General features: G+C 44.5%; 2 protein-coding genes across 3 annotated transcripts in view; one reads left to right on the forward strand and one right to left on the reverse strand.

Moving 5' to 3' along the window:
• Positions 1-13,631, forward strand: part of CFAP298 (cilia and flagella associated protein 298) — a 39,857-nt gene extending 26,226 nt beyond the window's left edge. The window contains exons 10-11 of the transcript XR_005602269.1: positions 879-969; positions 9,654-13,631. The gene's annotated coding sequence lies outside the window, so the exon portion shown is untranslated. The remainder of the gene's footprint in view (positions 1-878; positions 970-9,653) is intronic.
• EVA1C (eva-1 homolog C) overlaps positions 1-17,757 on the reverse strand; it is a 32,714-nt gene extending 14,957 nt beyond the window's left edge. For both annotated transcript variants that reach the window (XM_039554539.1, XM_039554529.1), the window contains exons 1-3: positions 17,390-17,757; positions 4,592-4,788; positions 1,116-1,239 (exon numbers count right to left, since the gene is read on the reverse strand). In XM_039554539.1, the coding sequence (XP_039410473.1) occupies positions 1,116-1,239; positions 4,592-4,788; positions 17,390-17,516 (448 nt within the window). In that variant the 5' untranslated portion in view covers positions 17,517-17,757. The remainder of the gene's footprint in view (positions 1-1,115; positions 1,240-4,591; positions 4,789-17,389) is intronic.
• Between the last annotated feature and the right edge of the window lie 3,795 nt (positions 17,758-21,552).

The raw sequence follows: 21,552 nt of genomic DNA on the forward strand, positions 1-21,552 counted from the left end.
CATTCAAATCCACCTACTATTAATAATGGACTAATTGCAATATGCAAAATGACTTAAACTATTGATATAATAAAACAGATCATGAAATTTTTCAATTTCAGGCTTTTTTTTCCCTAACGTATCTCCCTGGGAGTTTCTGAGTCAGTGCTTTGCCAAAGGTAGCATCTGCCTACTCCACTCCATCTTTCTGCTGACTTCCACTTTCCAGTGTGAGATTGCCCTTCAGTTCACTTGCCACCTACTCCTGTTCTACCACTGATGTATATCTTAGTGCTCTGATCAAAGAAAACCCCCTTAGTGCTTTCTCCTTTGCTCATGGGTTGGTATTTCTGAGTTGGCTGGTGAACTTACCCATAAATCATCGTTCAGCTGTTTTCTCTGGGACCCATTTCAGCCACGCTGGGGATTCACTGCCAGACAATCTGAGCCCCCAGGCTACTGGAGCTTGTTCTCATATACCATAGCAACAAGGAGAACGATTAAAAACCACCAATGAAGGAAACCTCATGAGGATTGTCTTAATCGTTCTTCCGTTTTCTCATGTTTACAAAGTGGATTCTCTTTGAGGTAAGATTTGTTCCTTCACATACCAGCATCGAATACCTGCACAGAGCACAGGTGATTCTACAATAAAAGCCTCTAACCAAGTCAGCACATGTATCTTCTGGCCATTATTCCCTAAGCGGGAGGTATTTTTGAATCTTTGAAAGCTTTAGGCCCAGCTCCTTAAGTGTTTTTGCATATTCCTTCCTAGGATACCTTCTTCATCATTTGGATCCTTAGCCCAAGCATCTGGTTTTGCTGTTCAGCTCTTTCTAATACGACATTATCATTGCAATCTCACTAAAAATAATTTCCAAAACATTTTTCCTTTCTAGTCTGATGTCTGACACCTGCCCCTGCCAAACTACGCTGGTCATTAAATTGGCAGCCAGCACCCTGAAGCTGCAAACACAATGGAGAACTAAGGTAAAGTAGAAAAAAACAATTTGTTATCAATCCAAGAGCCCCAAAATTTCACATGGATTTATGCAAAGCTTTGTGCAGTGGCATTTTAACCAAAACAAGCAACCAAACATGCAGAAAAACACATTTGCCTGATAAAGATTACTTACTAGGTTTGCATTTAAAGGAGACAAGGAGGAATTTAGTGGTCCCTGGACACAGATCAGGCCCAAAAACCCGACTATTGACAAGGAGTTGGCAGGATCTCAGGTTTTGGCATTCATCCAGTACTTTCTAGAACAATGGGCAAAAAGGATAGTCTTGACAACAAGGTATGAAGCTATACAGCAGTGAAAACACTTAGTTGTATTTTGTTCTACACAGGAGAGAAACCACAACTTTTTGGCTATAAACGTGCAAGAAACATCTGTATCATTGGATCTAGGCCATAGCTCCACTGGAATTGGAGTCATGGCCAACTTTATGGGAACACGTTCATCACAGCCATGCTCATGGCAAGTTAGGATGTTACCGATTTGCTGTTGTTTGTCACTTTTCCCTCTGCCCCTGGGGAGGTTGGCCAAATTCCCCTGGGTGCCACCAAAGCCTCAATGGTGCAGAGCCCAGAGCAAGTGGGCACACACTAAGCCCCCAGCTGTCTCACTGACATGCTTGAGACACTTGTACACTCCTGAGCACATTTATGGGAGTGCAATGTCCAGGAGAAGCATGGCAACTCTAAAAGATGTCTTTTTAACCACTTCTTCTTGATCTACTTACATGTACCTTAACATGCCCTGTAATAATCTTCACTTGAAAGAGTTCTGACTGATGACAAGCACAACCCGAGCTTTAAGCCATGTGTAGGACCTCCTGCTTAAGGGACGCTTCCTTCTTGCTTGCAGTTACACACATGACCAGATATTTGCTTGACTTGCCACGAGCAAATTTCAGAACTGGTTTGAATGGATAGCACGGATCTGCAAGTCTATCCTCAGCCTCCTTGTCTTGTTTTGTGGGGGTGTTTTTTTATGCTGTTCTAAGGCCATATCTACTCCAAATTTATTGGCCCCGCAATATATCCTGGTTCTTACTGTACAGCTTCCCTGGGAGTGGGAACAGAGGAGGACAACAAACAGGCCAGCAGTGCTATACACAAAGTGTCACTTGGTCTCTCTCCCGATCTGGCAAAAGGACTGAGTGCTCCTCCTGCTCACACTGGTGCTCCCACTCCAGCTGTGCTCTTGGAACTGTAGCTGCAGAAAATATTAAGACATTGCCAGGGCAAGTCTGTGTCCAGTTTTTAACACAGTCACAAGCCAAAGCACCTAAAAACACCCAGTTTAAATGCAGCAGTGTATTTAGGAAATTCTTGTTCACCTCCAAAACTCAGTTAAGAGAGGGCTTTTCTGTCATTGTTTTTGGATAGTCTGTGTGGTTGTGCACAGGATTCATGATGTTTAAAATCACAGCAGGCTGTAATAAGGAGGGTGTTTTCTCCAGTTACTCCACTCTTAACAGGAGTAACTGTAATATACCATTCTAATAGTTTTAGGTAGTCCCTCAAAATCTGTGGGAATTTTTGCTTTGTTTCTCATCAGAAGAGGTCTTAGTCATACCAAGAGACCAAATCACAAATTTACCACTGCGATGGCACAAGCTGCATTCCTATTTCCAGGCTGAGAGAGTTGGCAGTGGCTGGATCTCTGTTGTCATCAGTGGAAACCTTCCCTCCCAAGCAGCAATGACACACATTGGCAGCACACTGCAGTGATCCTACAGCTCCCATTGTCAGAGGAAGAGGACATGCATCCAACACTTTTTGAGCATTAAATGCACTCTGAAGAGTTTAAAAGGGAAGGAAAGTACAGCAGACTTAATTTTATCAGTCCATTCTCCTTTTACAGAGTTGCAAGTCAAACAAATAACTCCTCCTAAGTTGGGATAGTTCTGGAAGGGACCAGTGAAACAGTTACATCTTAAGTAAATGGAGATAGCTGTCCCCTACTGAGTCACCTTCTGTTTGCACCTGAGCTGAATCATCTCCTGAGCATCTGTTTGTGTTTTCTCCTGCCTAATGTAAACAGCAGTCCCATTTTCTCTCGTGTTGCTGTGCAAAAGCACGCAGCCACAAAAGCAAACAATGATACTCAAAATAGTACCGGGCAGTTACTGTCTCTAGCCAGATCCAGCTTTGCAGTGGTCCCTCTAACAGGAGGTCTCTGTAATACGTGCCTGTGATGCTTCCTCCTAGCTACAGGGCATCATCTTGCCTGCCTGTGCGGACTGCAGATCTACTTCCAAAGGGAAGGGGAGGAGGGATGAGGTCACTGGTGCTCTTTTCTAAGAAACCAGTTTACAAGATGTGTCCCTTCTCCTTAACAGAACTGGAACTTCCTGAGATGCACAGCATTTGTATCTCACACACTGATGGCCCTGACAAAATGCTTTCATGCCTTTGATCAGCCACGGTTCCCGAATGATGATGGTAGTTTATACAAGAGTTACCCCATGCTGTGTTTATTATATTCAGGGGGAAAAACTGCCTCACAAAGGCACTCACAAGCCCAAAATAATCATTGGTGCCACTTTGCTGCAGTCAGTCATATAACATCAAGGATGCATCTGGACTGCTGGTTTTGGTGGAGAGATGTACTTTCACATGGCCCATAGGTCATGTCTGGAATGTCCTCAAAAATTGCAGTACATCATGGACGAGCCACACTTATAAAATTGCCCTAATACTGTTTCTGGAGAGAGGATATTACTGCCAAACCACTTCATAATACCCTTCAACTCAGAAAGGGTGGAAACAGACATTCCCTGATGCCAAGAAGGAACGTGTAGTCTACAGACACAAATGTTGCAAACTTCATCAGAGCTTCTGTAGAGCATTTACAACAGTTTAGCCGACAGAACGTATTCAGATTCCACTGACTGCTCATTTTTGCAATGATTTACTGAATTTGGAACAACACTGGGTATTTTTCACTATAATGAAACAAGCCTTTGACAGCAGTTTAAGTCAGACCTTGTTACAATAGTCTCTACAGCAGAAAGTAATAATTGATGAAGTATAAATCATTTTAAGCTATACTGAAGCAGGCCCAGCAAACAAACTGTAGGGTGTTGCTGATACAAATCAGGTAGTCACAGAAATGCAGGCATCTGCAGAAATGCTTGGGATTTGCTGTTTAGCTGTTGCTGTGCCTTTTCAGTGAGGGAGGACAGGCATGGAACAGTGCCAACCAGGGATGTCATCTTATTCACTGGATTTGTAACCCAGCTCTGTCCAATGCTTGTGTCCTCCCCTGGGGTCAAGCAGAGCCTGTGTGATAGATTAAGACTGGTCAACTCAGTTATGACCAGCCCTTGAATGGAAAGGAGCCGACTATTTTAGGGAACTTTAAAAATGGGGTTTCCAAAGCAAGGCTCATCATACAACGGAAGGCAATCTTCAAAGTTCTCACAATCCTATGGTAATACCCTGCTGTCCAGACAAATCCTTCCAGCTGTAACTCTTTTGGTGGTAAACTGCCATAGGTACAGTGTCATCTCATTCAAGGTTGAGAACACTTGCACAGAAATGGCAGGGAAACTGTCAAAAACATTCTGTACCTTGAGAAACCTTTACAACGTGTGGTACCTGCAAAGAGGTGGGTGCCACGCAGTTCCTGGGTTCTGTCATCCTGGTTTCAGGCTCCCAAGTACTGCACATGTGGGGGTCCTGCCCATAAAATGCTGACTGAACACTGATGGTTGAGTGCCGAGGGCAGTGCAGGCTCAGGTGCTGCCCATCGCAGGCATAGGCGGTGTGATTCTGCAGGAGCTTCGTTAGGTAACCTAGAAAATATTCAGCTCTGTTACAACTAGCACAGGAAATGACAAGCTCGTTAGATAATAAGAAAACCACAATCAGTTTCCGGAAAGGGCATTGTAATCAAGGTTATACGTCTGGCCCGCAGCCACCCGGTTCTCTGAATGGGTCACCCCTTGCGTGCTCTTAGCGCTCCGGGCTGGAAAACACGAGGTCTCATGGCAGGGAGTCCGAGCCCTCCCAGCACTCCAGCAGCAGCAGGATGTGTTGTACGGACAGTATGTGGGCTCAGGCCCTTGCCAGTCGTGGCTGCTCACGATCCCAGGGCATGTCTGCAGCAGTCAGAAGGGTATTACTGGGTTTTGTGGGCCAGGTTCTTGCATTCCATCTGCCTAATGTACTCCTTATACCTCTTGTTAAAAGGTTGTGCTGCACTTTTGGGCTCGTGGGCAGTTGTGTTTCACATGCTCTTAAGTAAAAAGGAGAAACAAAACCTCTCACATTTTCTTGTGGGAACATTTTCTTATTGTGGCTGAATCGGGGGCTTTTTTGTATCATTAAAACAAAAATTCATTTTCTCAAAGAAAATACTGAGAAAGAGTTCACTCCTTTTAATTAATTAAAATTTGCCCTTTAAATAAAATGCGCCATTTAATTTTCACACTTCTGCCCTTCATAAACTTTCCCCAAAGACAAGCGATTTTCAAAAAGGTTTTTAAATAGAAACTTTAGTACTCCAAGCAAAAGATAGGAAAATCATAGCATCATAGAATGGTTTGGGTTGGAAAGTTCCTTAAAGATCACCCAGTTCCAACCCGCCTGCCACCTTCCACTAGAACAGGTTGCTCAGAGCTCCATCCAGTCTGGCCTTGAACACTTCCAGGGATGGGTCAAACATTTCAGTTCTCTGGCATCTTTTCCAGCTCCAGCTGTGCATCTGGATAACGAAAATCAGGTTCCCTATCAGTTATTAAGTCTGGAGGAAGGAGAAGCCTGCTCCATTGTTACCTATGTCCAGAGCCCAGGGGAGGACGGGAGTCAGGCGGATGCACCTTCCAGCACAGCAGAGCTGTAGGCGAGTTCCCCACCTCAGTGACCTCAGTCTGAGCACTGGCACTGGAGCTGGGACGGAAGAAGTTTCATGCCTTGCATTTGCAGTCTGGATCTCAAGGAGACCAGTCCAGCAGCAATCCCCACAGCTTCTCACAGGTTAAAAAGAATAACCAAACCCACTACCAAATCCATCCCCTGCATTTTCTGTGTAATTGAGATCACAAATAATTGAAGTTCCCTGCCGGAGCCCCTCCTCTCTCAGCCTGTTCCTGAGACATGCTGAGTGCTGCCAGAAAAATGGGCCGGATGCCCAGTTGCACCCAAGTGACTTTGCTATGGCCAGTGCTGCAGAGGGGCCTCCTGTGGCATTTGCTGAACGCCTTGCCATCACCATCGTGGCATAAAGGGCCACAGTGTCAGAGTATTCAGCCCTACATGAGTTGTGGGCACTCAACACCCTCAAAGATAGGACCCACTGTTTCTAATCATTTCAGTTCTTCAGGTTTTAAGTTACGTGGGGCCAAGAGTGCTGTATACAAAACAGTCCAGTATTCCCTAAAGAATATCAGCTATGCTGCGATTTGGATGAGTTCCCTGGCATCTTAACTGCTACTTTGATCCTGCAAATTCCTAATCCAGCATCTAAGCACCTTTCTTCAACAATTGCAACTATTCAATCCTTTAAAAAAATGTCTTTATAAAAAGCTTGCTCTGGTTCTGTACGAGCAATATGGTTCACTTGTAAAAATGACATTAAATGGACTGGTGAAAAGAAGACATCTTGCTCTCCAGCCTTCCAAGCAGCTTAAACATGACTCTGCTGTTACTAAAATCCTTGTGTATTTGCACACAATAAAGGATAAAAATAGTAATGGAAATTGCTGAAACCTAATGTTCTCTGATAACAGGAGTGGTGACGTAGTATCTAAATTGCTCATCTCACATGGTAGACCACGTAAACCTGCATTTTTCATTACTGCACACACAGACACACGTGGAGCAGTCAGTCCTTTGCAGCTCACAGCCCATGCTGAGGAAGGATTCCCACTCCAAAAGTCATAATTTCCTCTTATCCTTCTCTGAAGAACTCCAGGTTCTTTCCTGTCCTCATGCTGGCCCTCTCCTCGTAATGGGGCACTGCCTGCCCTGCACTCAGCAGTTTTCTCAGCAGCTGCTGCTTCTCCTCCTTTCCTGAGCAGTATGGCCTTGTAGTCACCCTGGTAGAAGCTTCACCTTCTTGAGACCATGAGTATCTCTCTGTTGTGTACTGACTTCTGTCCAGAAACACGTTTTCCCAGATGGAGCAAGTTCAGCCAAACAACAGTGTAAAGTTGGGGGAAAATCCAGTGTGATCTCTAAAAGTAATGACAGCCATAGTGATCAGGAGTGAGAGCATCGTGAGGGTTGGACTCTTCCTGGGGCAGCTTCCTGTCTTTTCCTTTTGTGTTTACTTCATCAGTATCTGTTAGTTGTGAATTTGGGGAAAACATTTTTTTAGTGTCTAAATATGGGAGCTGGAGGCTGTTCCTGGACTACAGCAGACCTCCAAGTCCTGGTCCCCTGCCTGTCAGGGAAGTCCTCGCTAGCTCCTTGATGGCCAAGGCGATTCCCTTTCCCTGAAGAGCAGGGCAGAGGGATGGCTGGAGCACAGCCAGCATGGATGGAGTGAGGTCACGGTTCTGTGTGCACTTGGGCTGGGCAATCAGAAGACTTGTGAGTTAATGGGGTTTCTTACCTGAGCAAAGAGAATCATAACCAGACCCTATAAAAACCTTAGATGACTTAATGTTTTAAACCTAATGTTGTTTTTCTTTCATTGTGTTCTGGGTTGGGTAGTGGAGGGGGAGATGGTGTCCAGCTGCAGCAGTCACTTTTCCAAGTGTCATTCTGCAATGAGGAGGACTATAACATTCCTCTTTTTCCAGAAATAATAAATATCACTCTTTAAAACAATATGAAACTATATCAAAAAGTTAACTACCATGAGAATTGTCTAAATTAGGAAACCTTGGCAATACTGCCGTGTCTCAACAACATCTCTACACCTCTGTGTGAAAGCCCCACTAGGCACTTTCCCATTTATCTAGGGCACACATTCATAAGCAATGTATGGGGTGCTCTGCATATAGAATCACGTATGAGACGTTAGAGACTGGCTCAGAAGTTAAGCCTAAAGCACACAGGAACAAAAAGATCCCATTGATTTGGAGGCCAGAAGGTATCATCCCACCCAACTGTCTGCCTAACCCAGACTACTCACTCATTGTAATCTTTTACTGAGACTCAAAACACCAGTGCAGAATCCAAGCATAATCCTTTCTTCCAGAATTAGCCAAATTAGTCACAGCATCCACTCTGTTGACAAAGAACTTCAGCTAAAAAAACCATAGCACCAGAGAACCACACAAAACACTGAGGCTGAGCAGCTGAACAAAGCTTTGAGCCTTAGTTTTTACTGAAAAGGAGGACTGATAAACGATAAAAAAAATTACTGACAAAAATAACTGGCATAGGAGAATAAACAGATACTTCTTTGTGTGAAAAATAATTCTTTAAGAGGTTATAGCATCTCATATGTAACCACTTGCTCCTGGCATAATCACTTTGAATAGCAGCAATAAGGGTAGCAGTGGACCTGAAGGTACAGAAATCCAGAAAGAATTTTTTTTCACTCAAAACCTCTGAAAATCTGGGAACTTGGAAAGTTCTGTATATGTTCAGTTCACCTTGTCTGCCCTGGCACGAGGTCCCCAGATGGAAGGATCAAGGAGAAGAGCATTTCAGGCTGTGAGCCCAATGCCCAGCACACACTAAAAGCAATCTCAGCATTGGCTCAGGTAATGTCTTTTGGGTAAGAGAGCAGGTTTGCAATGCAGTATTTTTAGAGGCTGAGGCTGCGTAGTCCACAAGCTATGAGGGTCCTCAGAACTGGGCCTTCATACACAGATTTAGTAACATCAGTTCCTGCGCATTGTTCAATTTGGTTTAATTAGCATAGAAATTTGCTGGATCACTTTAAAGACATACCAATCTATTTTGGATCAAAATAAATCCAAATAGCACGCGTATTGTGGGAGTCCCAAAAGGCTAGTCCGTCTGGTAAATCTCCATCAGCTCCCACAGTGATGTGAAGAATTGTGCCAACACTCATTAAAAATACACAAGCCAGATTGGTGAGTTTGAAGGAAGAGATTTCATGCAGTGATAACAGAATTGTTAATAAACTCTACTACAAACACCATTAGAAGCACAACTCTGATATTGATTGGTGTTGGGGATCCAGCTGCAGTACTTCTCCAGCAATATTTTCTCCGTTGTTTTGTGAAGGAAGCATTGAGAAATTAACTCCTGAGTTTCGATCCCCATCCCATCTGCCATGCCCTCTGGTGGTCTCCAGAGGCAGCTATGCCACAGATCATGCTGTGCCAGAGTTACTCTGTCCACAGGGACTAGGATCTGCCTCTTCACCTTGGCTGTCTGCAAATTCTGCCTGTGGCAGCTGGTTTTTAGGACTAGTAATCGCGGAGGGCAAAATGTTACCCAGGAAAGACACTGTTTCTAAAATTCATGACACTATGTTACTTGCTTCATCATTTTATTCTTTTTTATCTAAGTGCCTTGTAAACATCCTGTTTGACTCATTCTAGCCGCACTCCATGTCTTTGATCAGTAAGAAATACACTTAGGCAGAAGCATTGTTTATTATTTTTGCTGTTCAGAAATTAGCACAACAGTTTTACCCAGCAGATGCACATTAAAATCTGTAACTCCTTAATATATGCTTTCTTGCATAGTCACCAATCTGATTTAATTTCCCTCCATGGCTTGTTTTTTTCAGCGTGCTGTTTTCCACTGTTCCTCTCAACCCTTGCTCTCTTTGCTAGTGACTACCATCCTACCGACTTCAACCTTTCACTTGTACTGCAGAGGCAGCATAAAAGGTTGGTTTTCTGTGCAAGGAAAATGTTTTTCATATCATCACTCTATTTTTTGTATAATCTAAGTCTTCTTTATGCGAGGATAGCTGTTTACTTGGAAAAACTAGGGATCATCTAGTTTCTCTAATAAGATAGTGACCACAAAACCCCATTCCATTTCCAAATGCCTTCTTTGGTTTCAGAGCACCCAAAGCTGTTGCTTTTCTTCTTCTTTTTCAGTCCTTGAGAGTTGTCAGTTGCCCATTTCTAAAGGAGATGAAGCTTATGAGATCCTGACCTCTGTCCATCTGCATTCCCTTATTCAATTCAACACCTTTTAAGTTTAATGGCCAGTTTCAAACCTGAAGGGTGTGGGGCTCGAAGAAATAAAGTTCCTACAAGTTTCATGGAAATTGAAGCCTGAGCTGCCACTTTCAACTCAGTCTCAATGACTAATGCTGCAAGTGAATTGGCAGCTGGAGAGACAGGATGGTTATCCTGGAGATCCATCAGCCTGATGCCAATGCAGCAATTTGTTACCACTGGCCTTACTGAGAGACAAAGGATTAACTCTGAAAGAAAATGCTTCAGTTAGTAGTGAGGATGCTTTTGGGATAGTATGGCAATCAAAGCAGTGATTGAGACATCAGTCAGGTTTTTCATGAACTGCTTTATCCACATATATGCTTTCCTGAGGAGGTTGCCTTCATTTTTTTCCCCTCATGGATCATAACATGAATCATAACTGTCTTACTGAATCTAATTATCGCTGTGTCTTAAATCTGAGGGTCAAATTAAGCAAGAGTTTGGTTCAACCTAAGCCAGAGAGAAGGCCAGGTAACCAGCAGATAACTCAACGCAAAACCTCATTCACTCCCAGTTTAAGCAGGGTTTCTTCAGAGAGCAGTAGCACACACAGGAAGCCAAGTCGTGAACTCTTCCTAGAAAAACAAAGCCAATGAATAAAAGAACAGGCCTGTAACTTTTTGGTTACAGTTTCTCCAGGAAGCACACAACCTCTTCCTCCCTGTGCTACTCGGCTCAGACTTGCAGTTAAGTGAGTTACATTTTTGCAGAGTGGGAAAGCCCATGAATCCTGCACTCACACACCACATGCCTGTTCTCTGTTCCTCACATCCTCCCACGGGCGTTCTCTGTCCTTCAGATCTACGCTTCCACACTCCCTTGTGTTGTCTCCTAGGAGTGATGCCTGGTTTATTGTATCCCAAGGGCTTTCTGAGGAAACTGGAGAGATCCCTATGCACTACTGTTTGCTCACTCGCTTTCTGTTTTTATTTCCTTCTTGTGTCAGGAAGAGGCGAGTTGTTCTTGATCCCTGAAATCTTGGGTCTGCAGTAAACACCACCCTACAGTCAGTTATGCTTCTCTCAGCTGTTCCATGAAGTTAGAAGGGCAAACATGTGTCCCAGGACCTAATATGGAACTACTGCAGTAGAAAAGGAAGATTTTCTCCATCCCATCTAAAGAAGCTGACAAGAGGCATGGGTTACGGGTGACTTTAAGGCTCTTTTCTGCCCTTGCCAAAAATCCTCCGTTTAACTGGAGACAGAGTAGCCTCTTCTAGTGCCATTAACAAGAAGTAACAAGAGAAAGGCTCTGTGGGCAGCAACTGTTTCTGGAGACCGAATGAGAGACTCTTTATGCCCTAAGACAAAACACTTGTAATGTTCCCAAAGACTGCAAGTAGGAGAACCCTGGTGACTAGAGGAAAATATTTCCCTGAAAACTCAAATTTATGAACATGAACCTCCATGTTCGTGTTCCCCAAGAGAGCCAGGGGGCTGTTCATTGCCAACTCAGAAAACAAAACACAGGTTTTGTTTTGCAAACAGAACTTTGACTCAAACTCTGTTGTTTTTTTTTTTTTGTAAGCCCACTTATATTTGACATTCAGAAAACAATCAGAAAATCTGAGAAAATCTGAAAAAATCAGTAAAAATCAGAAATCTGGCAGCTCACATCTGCAGTGCTATGATGGTTTATAGTACAGTAAGTCCAAGCTAGAAAAGCACAAATACACTCCCCACTTCACTCTCAGCGCTTGATGATTTTCTTTACAACAACATTTCTTTGTCTTCAACTCAGTTCTAGCCTGAAGAAATGAAAAGTCAAAAAACTGCAAAATTATTCTGAAAGAATAATTCTTGTCTTCCCATCCAAGATTAAATACAATGAAGAAAAATAAACAGATATTTGTGGGTTGAGACCCTCATCCAAAGCCCAGTGAAATCCTTGGGAATCCTTCCAGTGACCATAGGCTTTCAATTAGGTCTTATATAGTGAGTGATGTTTTAAAATTAATTCTAAATTAAGAGCCAAACCTCACTGGTATTTAATTTGTTGCCAGAAGCCACACAATAGATCTTTGAAGCAAAACTCTTAAAATGCCTAGAAATTCAGATTAAATGACTCACCAATGTTGGACAAATAAGGCACAACCACGCCTCCTTCTGCTCTTCGGCTCCCTTAAGACACTATTTTCTCTGTGTTGGGTAATATATCAAAATATTTCAATTTTAGTTGTAGATTATGGCTGGCAGATGACAGAATTCTGGTAAGTGGTGACTGATCAGACAGTGCCTTCTCTGTCTGGGGACACTTCCAACAAAAGCTGAGTATTTATTTGGAACAAGTCTGTAACCCCTTTCTCTAATAAAGTTGAGACTGGAAGCTCTGCCTTACTGGGAAGGATAGCAGCAGCAGATGGAACAGGAAGGCAGGGGGGAGCTAATCCCTGCTATTTATTTTGAATAAAAATAGCATATGGTGTGTCAGGTGCCAGCACTCTGCCCAGAGCGAACAGAGAGAGTTCTGCCCCAAACTTCCTGCCCCAAAGCTGTGAGAATCTGACAGACTCAAACATGGTGGTCTCTGAGTGGTGGAGCTCAGGGACTCAAGTTTTGTGTCTCGTGTTTGAATTCCCCAACAAATGTAGGGGCAAGAGCGTCACGCTACCCCTTAACTCATTTCGGGAGAGCTTTGGGGGCAGCATCCCTTCTTGGGGATATGAAGACCTAGCTTACTGTAACTGTAAAGGTCTCACAAAATCTGTAAGAACTTGACAGGAGCAAAGCTTTTACTTCTCTAACAAGGATAACTAAATCTCATCAGAGGATTTAACAAAAAAATATTAGCACATCTAAAATGTGGTTTCATAAGTCAAACTTCCTCAGAAAGGCAAAAAGAGCTGCAGGGACAGGCCTGAAACAAAACCTTGGGTCTCAGCACCATGATCTAAGCTAAAATCTCAGTTCTGACACACGCCTCTTTGTTCCACAGAACAAATCCCAGACCAGAGCCCTCTTCACTCGGAGAAACTTTAAACCTGACTTTGAGGTTTAACTCGCATATTACTGAAATGAAACATATTTCTAAAATTAAATGTTTTTCTTTAAATAAAGCAATGAACACTTTCACTTGACTTTTACAAGGCAGTATAGAGAAGATGCATTATTGCATCACTCCTGCTAGCACTTCTTTAAATATCCTGGTTGAAGGACACGCTGCAATTGCCACAGTGAGTCAAAAGAACTGACTCAAGGAAATTTATATAGGCTTTTATCTCGCCAACACAAGGCCAACAAAAAAACCTCTGCATCATTGTGGTTGGTAGTGATTGATCCCGCCACGTTACTACAAACAAAGCATTTGCTCAAAGCGTTTGTTTGCTTTCCGTTTACCTGGGGGAATCTGGGATGGGTGAATGCCACAGAACTTAATGGAAACTTTTAATGCAGAAAGGTCACAGGAGCAGATTATATTTCTTGGGTGAACTTTGCTTTTTCATTAGATCCACTTGTTTCTATGGTTGGGTCAGGAGACCAAGTCTATGGAGTTAAGGTGATGCACAGTTCTGTCTGAACTGTTTTGGAAGAAAAGACAGAAAAGTTGACACCAGAGAACAGAGATTAAAAGGTTCTCCCTAAGCAGCGGCTGCTTTCTGTTCACATCCAGAAAGTCATTCCTCACCCCAGTTATGCAATCACAATTACTTCATTTTTAATCTTCAGTTATAGCCACATTTCTTGGAAGCTGCCCAGAAAACCTAGCTGGGACTCAGGTAAAGAAAGGAAGACTGACTGGTGGGTGAGCCAAGGAGGTGCGGTCAAGCCTGAGCTCAGAGCAGCAAGGAGAACAGAAAAAGAAAGAAGCATAAAAAAAGGGTGAATGAGTGTTCCTCAGTGTTGCCAGAGAGAAGGAGTTTGTTCCCAGATGGATAAGGGGTCAGTTCACTTTGTCAACAGACAGGGAAGAGGTGGGAGGAGCCATGGGGATAGGATGGAGAGCTGAGGCCTTTTCCCTCCGCCAGCATGGAGAGCAAGAGGATGAGAGGAGATGAGGAGCAGTGATCCCTGCTGTGGGGAAGGTACCCTCAAAATGCCACCATCCCCAGCCAAGCCAGCTCTCCCTCAGCAGCTGAGCTTTCTATGGCACCAGAACACCTACAGTGTGAAATACTGTAAAGAAGTTTGCTGATTTTGCCAGCTCTTATTTCACCTGTTTTGAGAACCAGTCCTTGAACATAGAGGAGTTGTGAGGAAATGGCTGTCATGAGGCCCTGATGTCCTGAAAAACAGCCCTTCTGACAGTCTCCTGGGAGCCCAGAGTATTCAGGATTTTAGTTCCCAGAGACTGGAGAACTAGCAAAATTCACAGCAGCCCCCTGGAACGGGACCTGATCCAAAACGTGAAAGCTGCAAGTGATCACTGAGAAGATAAAGATATATTTTAGTTAAAAGGTGTGTTTTGAAGAATGGGCATGAGGGGAAGAAAATTCTCTAGTTGTAGGATCACTCTTATATTCGTGAAGATCTAAGGAAAGGACTGTGGATTAAATCTCTCTTCTTCCAAAACTTTCAGCTTTCAGTTTAAATTTGGGCAAGAATACTTGGATTCCACTTTGAAAAATTAATTACACAGAGGACTGCAGACCTCAGAGCACACCTCCGCTTTCAGTAACCAATGAAACTAATAGATTCATAGAATCATTAAGATTGGAAAAGACCTGCAAGATCATCAAGTCCAACCTTTGAATTTCTTGTCCAAACTTCTAGAGAAACATAGATTATCCAGATTTTTATCATATCAACATTACTTCCAATAAGAGACACGACTGAGTTGTTCTCACAGAGCTGGATTTTGAACTGCTGGTGGTGTCTTTATTTCAGAACATTTTTCTTCCCTAGCAAATACCAATCCACAAAATGTTATTGCACAGTGAAGAAATGCCTCTCTAAAAAAAAAAAAAATAGAGCAAGAAATTTTTTTCTCACAGTTAAAAGCTGGACAGATGAGAGCAAGAACCTGCAGCTCTAGACAGTAGAAAGGATATAGACCACAAATACAAGTCAAACTTATAAATAAAGTAATAATAACCCTTCACTATACACTGCTCCCGGCTCCCCTTTCCAAAACATCAAACAGATCCCACGAGGGTGCATCTTTGGGTTGTTACAAGCCAACAGCGAGGTCTGGTGATGAACAAATGGGCTCTGAGCAGGGTGGAACTGCTGGCACGATTTAACACTTGCATTAAGGGAACAACAGAGATTACATGGGCAGGTGTTGGAACCTGGCAGCAGTCTAGGAAGGAACTCTGGAAAGCTGTCAGAATGGTGGGCAGAGGAGGAGAGAGGAAAAGAGTTTGGGCGTTAGGGGTAGAGGCCTGATTGCACTTGGCAGCTGCAGGGCACTGCTCCTTTAAACGGGACAGGTTTGTGGCCACAAATATTCAGCAGAGTTTAGGAAAATCGAGTTGCTGTTCCTGCCGAGGGAGGGAGCAAATAAGGGAAATGAGCAACTGCACAAACTCATCTCAAAGCTGCTGTTATGGAGCTTGTAGTTCTTCAACAGTATTAAACAGCCTGGGGATGGCACTGCAGGGTGTCGTGTCACCTCTGGCAGCTTTTGAAGCAGTACCTGCTTTTGAAGCAGCTAAAAACTTCTCCCTATGCTCTGGATACATTTTTTTTTAAAGGTTCCAGTAACATTTTGATCTCTTCTGTTATTCTGGATTAGATCTCCATGTTAAAAGTAAAATGTGAGCAGAATTTGTTCAGGCCTGGGAACTTCCCAGTCTGGTGAGAACTCTGGAATCTGCTTTTCTACGTCTTATTTACTGAAATGTCTGCATGTCATGTTTAATATTGATCTCTGGGGTGAGATAGCTTTTTTTCTCTGATCATTTTACCTATTTGGAAAGCTCAGTGCACAATGAATACTGAAGACAACTGTACTTCTGAAATTAATCTTGGATAACCTTATCTAAATAACATCATTTGAAAAATGAACAGACTTTTGTGAGAGGAACTTTCCTAGATAAGGGAATAATTTTTAACTCAGTGGCTAGTTGAAAGGGAAAATTTCAACATTTGTTTTATGTTATTGTGGAGAACCACCATGTGATTCCAAAACTAACATCCCAAACCAGCAGTTAAGCAAAAAAAACCACCAAAGAATGAGACAGCAAGCATTTAAAAGCCTTTTACATGTGAAAGGAATTTAATATGAGAAATGTAGCTTATCCAAGTACGTAATTCTGGTCTTTAAATTTCATGGCTGCTTGCTTAGAAATTTTCAGGCTTGTGGAGCCGAACGCAATTTTCAAAATTACAAACTGTATTTTTCTGTTGCTGGGAAAATAGTTTCTACAGAGCCATGACCAGCATTTTGAACTGTATCAGCACGAACTACATTAAAATGCATAACAACACATTTTGGCTATTAATTATATATTAACTTTGTTGCAGTGCACTCAACTGGCTTTTGGGAAGTTCTGCTCTGTTCAATACGGGTAAGGTTTGCTTTCTGCCCTAGAGGCAGTTCCTTAAGCTTAAGGAATATGCTGTGTTCGCTGTGATAACGTAGGAAGGAGAGAAGCAGCTCTTCTAAATAACTTTCTAACAGCAGTGGGATGCCCTGGAGCAGTAGAAAAGGTACAAGAGTGCAGTTTTCACAAACAAAGAACAGAGATTGCTTCCTCATCTTGATGGAAACAAGGATATTTTCCCAGTTCCTGCAGTCACTTCACTTTGCACTGACGCAGCACCCTCCCAAGGATCACGTCTGTGATTTCTGGTGCCTGTGCTCCCTGCGAAGGGACTCCCCTCACACCGGTGCTACGAGGCTTCCCTCCTAGCAGAGGGAAGTGCAGCACTTGTTCGCTCCCTCAGGGCCCGACTCCAAGTCTCCAGGAGAAAGTGGGAACCTTTCCAGGGACTTCCACGCACTTTTGGTCAGGCCCTGGCCGATCCACCCACAGCGTTCCCACCGCGCAGCGACAGCTCAGCTTCTCGTGTCCCTTCCCACCTGGCCCCTCTGGAAAGCCTTAAACCTCTCCTCCTCCCTGCCTTCTTCAGGGCTCATCCGACCTGCGCTCCCCGGGGTGCAGGCCCGGGACACGGCCCCGCAGAGGGGATACGGAACACGGAGCGCTCCGGGGAATACGCGGCTCCGTGCGGCGCTCCGGCCGGGAGCCCGCGGCCCCTGCCCTGGATGTGGCGGGTCCCCGCGGGGCATCGCGGGGAGCTGGCAGCCCCCGCCAGACCCTGCCGCGGCGTGCCCGCCTCCGCCCGGCCCCTCGGAGCCCCGCAGCCCCCCGCAGCCCGGAGCCCGTCACGCGGTGCCCGCCCCGTACCTGAGAAGTCGGCGAGCGCCGCGACCTCCGCTCCGCACACAAGGACCACGCAGGACAGGAGGCGGAGGAGCCGCCCGGGCTCTACCTGTGCGCGGCGTGGGTGCTGCCCCGCATCCCCGTCCCTCATTGTGCGGGAGAGGGCGGCTCGGGGCGGGGGGGCAGCCCCGCCGCTTCACATGGTGCAGCCGCTCCCGGCTGGCGGTGCGGCCCCCCCGGGCCGCCGGGCGCCCTCGGGGCTGCCCTTGCCCCGCGCGGGAGAAGAAGGAGGAGGAGGAGGAGAAGGGGGAGAAGGAGGGCGAGGGCGGAGCAGCCCTGCCAGCGGCCGCGGCGGGAGCGGGTCCAGCCGGCGCGGGCACTTGGGACGCGGGGGCGGCGGGGAAGGGACGGGAAGGGACGCGGGCTCCCGGCGGCGCCGTGCCGGGCACTGCCCTCGGCGCACATCGTGCGGCCGGGCTGACTCAGACCCGGCTGCACCTCGCCCGCCCTCCCCGGCTCTCCCCACCCCTCTCCGGGCAGTTCGCGCCTCCCTCCTGGTCAAGAGGCTCGATTTCACCGTCTCCCCCCTCATTCTTGCTTGGCAATGGTTGGAGGACTGTCACGGACTTAACACACACACCGCGACTCATGTGGCCACATTTCGCCGCTTGTGTTTTTCCCCAGACAGGTGCAAGGTGCTCCCCATCACTCCCTGTCCTCCGCAGCCCAACTTCCCTGCTTTCCCTACTGCAGACGTCGTCGCCCCTCCTGCCGGACCCTTGTGCCGTTCCTGCCCTTACACCTCGGCTCACGGGTCTCTGAGGGAACCCAGGTGGGAGCTACGCCGGGCAGGATCTCTGGATGAGGGATTTCAGTGGGCAAACAGCACTGACTCTTCCATGTTGCAAAAGGACTCTCTCTGTTTCCTCACTCTGATGGTGTGTGACACCATCTTACTGCAGCCCCGCAGTTTTACGACTCTACTTCAGCATGCCTTGAGTTTGAAGTGTGTAGGCTTAGCTTAAAGTTTTCACTGCAAAGTGAGGAAACATCTTGAAGTTACTTTGAGAGAGTTCAAGTTGTTCCCTGAAATCTTTTGTGATATGGAAAAGTGAACCAGTGAGAAGTTCAAACAAATTGTCATTGCAACCTGCTAAACTACCTTCAAATATAATTTGGTGCTTCTTTTACGATATGAGAGACTCAAGGGAATATATCAGGACACTCATTTCCCAGTTCCTATAAGAGCTCTCCCCAGGAAAGAGAGCTTAGAACTAACACCGAAAATGGGGCATGAAAGCATCTTTTTTTCCTGGGGCTGTGCTGGGGTATAAAATGGGTAAACATAAATATCCAGCTGTTTACATCCTGCCATGCATGTTCATACTGATCTTTCTCCGGAAGAAAATCCTCACGAGTGAGTAGGTGAAAGATGATGGAACCAAACTAATTGTGTTAGATCTATTCATCTCCTGTTCCAACTGAAGTTGGAATGCATCCAGATTTGAATTTCCAAACTTTGGCACCCCTTTTCAGAGGTTACACTGAACTTTGACCAGCTTGGTCTTCACGTTTGAATCTGAATCCACTTTTGTTCCTGACCCTCTCCCTCTTCAGACACAAAAAAACAACTGGGTAGCACATATATTAGAGTATGCTTCCTTAGTCTTGGGCAGATAAGAGCAAAACAGGTTTCACATGAACCTGTCTGAGGTCAGGGGCATTCCGTCAACTTTTACTGAGCTCAGATAAATGGGATCAAAGATGCCGAAATAACAGTATAAAATCACCCTGAAACATCTGCAACTGCAAACACAGATGGGGAGAGAGAACAGTAGCTCTGCAGGTGAAGCCCTTGCTTCTGGTTGCTTCAGATAAGGACAGTGTTTGCCTCTGAACGCAACCCTCTGCCTTCCGCTGGATAACTGGAAGGAGACTTGTGGGAGCCTCCCCCTACTCCCCTACTTTTTCCCCTTGACCTTGCCATACCTGATCATTCAATCTGACACTTCCTGCATTTACTGTCTCAGGTCAGTCCCGCCAAAGGCAGAAATGAATGCTGGGGAACAAGTAGCATAGATTTTTACAAAGAAAGCATTTGGAGGCCATACTTGGATCCTCTAGAAAGGTGTTTAGATGATTAGGGTGAACTTACCTGTCTATCCCAACTTCCTACCTGCCATAACTACGTATCTCTCATAACTTTAGGTGAGTGCAGTCAGACCATCTGTGGCTTCAGGATGCCAAACCTCCACTCCCTATACAGCCAATGGAGAGATTTCTCATATTCAGGCCACCTGTGACAGCTCTAACAAGAAGTGTTTTGGCTCCTTCTCTCAGATCTGCTCATTGATCCCTGGAATGTAGATGTCAATAATGACAATTCACTCTGAGCGACTGAGTTCATAGGTCTGTGACAAGTACACCATCAATGCAGAAGAATATATAAAGCATCAAAAATAACTGGGAAGTATCCCGTACTTGTGCTTGAAAGACTTTGAATCAGAAGGTCTGCAGATGAGAACTTGTGAATCTTCTCTTCACGGTAAGATAACATAGCTTTTTCTAGCCAGGTGGTGCTGTAAGAAAAAGACCGTCCCAAAGTGCAGGAATGAGCTTGGTATGCTCTTGGCACTGTGCAGGTATAACCCAAAGGCAAGGGCAGTTTCCAAGTGGAATGACTGAACTGGGAGAAGTTCAAAATGTAGGTAACCTCCAGGGAGGTGAAGCAGTGAGGGTTGAATGACAGCACAAGAGGCGGCTGGGTGCTCCTGCTTGTAGATATCTGCTTTTTAGGGAAGCCTTCCTATGGAGGAGGAAAACCTACGGACACTGGCTGACAGGAATTCAAGACATGCTTTCAGTAGAATGGTGCTGACATTTTTTAACATATATTTTTCCCCCTCTGAATGGGGGCTACTTTGCTATTCAACATTAACCTAAGCCCAAGAAACCTAAAGTATAAAAAGTATTTTTGCGAATCTCTGCTATTCCCTGTGATGGGTAGTGCTTAAATAGTAAACGTGGAGACAGCAGTGTAAAACACAAAGGCAGGAAGGGAGAAAATGTTTACCATGATGTGCAGAATGTGTCTCTTTGCCACAGCCTGGAAAGCAGCTCCTAAAAGCTGGCAATGCTCAGTAGCTGGAAGACAATACAACTAATCCAGACATGCTCAGCATGTAGAATTACAGAATCTCAGCCTTGTCCTTTCCTCACAAGCAACAGGAATTAGATTCCTTTTTTTCCCCAAAGAAAAAAATCACATGAAAGCCCATAAGTTAGAATCCAGGAGAGACATCATGTCTGCTTCAGACAGTTTCCCTCTTCTGAACTTGGGGAGAAAAGAAATCATTTCACAGTGTCAGAAATGCAGGAATTGTGTTGTTGCATGGAAGCTTTGCAAAGACAAAGCCAAAATCTGAGCACTTAACTTCTTTTTCTCCACATTATTAATTTTTCCCTGAACTTCAGCCAAACTACCAATTTGGAATTCATATGATGGCTTAGTGTATGGAAATTCCAATAAAATTAGTGCTGTCAGTTAAGAAGTAAACAATGTGAAATAAAAGAAAGTGAATGGGAGAAAAAGAATGCAAAATAAAATAGACAGTTGAGTTAGATGGCCTAAAATTTTCTGTTAGTGAAAAAAAATCACTAGATCCATTGTACAGTAACAAAAATTGTCAGAAAAATATCTCAGAAATACCGTTTCACACACACATATGCACACACACATACACGCACACGTCTGTGTGTATGTACACTTCTCCCCACTATATCCCTTACTGCTTTTTCTTCCTGCTTTCTCCCCTATAATTTTTTTAGGAACTGATATATGTAATTTTCATTCTATTCTCCCAGAATAAAGTTTCAAAGGAGTTCTCTAACGTTCTTTTTGGCTTTTGAGGATTAAAACAAAAAAAATTAATAAAATCTAAGAACAAAACCCCAGACTTTTCCCACATTTTTAAAAGCTTTATATTCCTGCATTCTGACACAGACAGAATCTACAGGACAGTTCAAACAAGTGGGTTGCTATCCTCTCTGTTTCTATGGAAATGAGTGTCAGACCAGTTAAAACATAACACTTTATAGTAACCACTATATGGTGATTATTTAAAATAACAGCACATTTTTCCCAATCCAAGCTCTACTTCTATGGATACAAGCTGAAAATAATTGTA

The sequence above is a fragment of the Corvus cornix genome, chromosome 1 (genome assembly GCF_000738735.6).
Source record: "Corvus cornix cornix isolate S_Up_H32 chromosome 1, ASM73873v5, whole genome shotgun sequence".
In the NCBI taxonomy this organism is placed as follows: domain Eukaryota; kingdom Metazoa; phylum Chordata; class Aves; order Passeriformes; family Corvidae; genus Corvus; species Corvus cornix.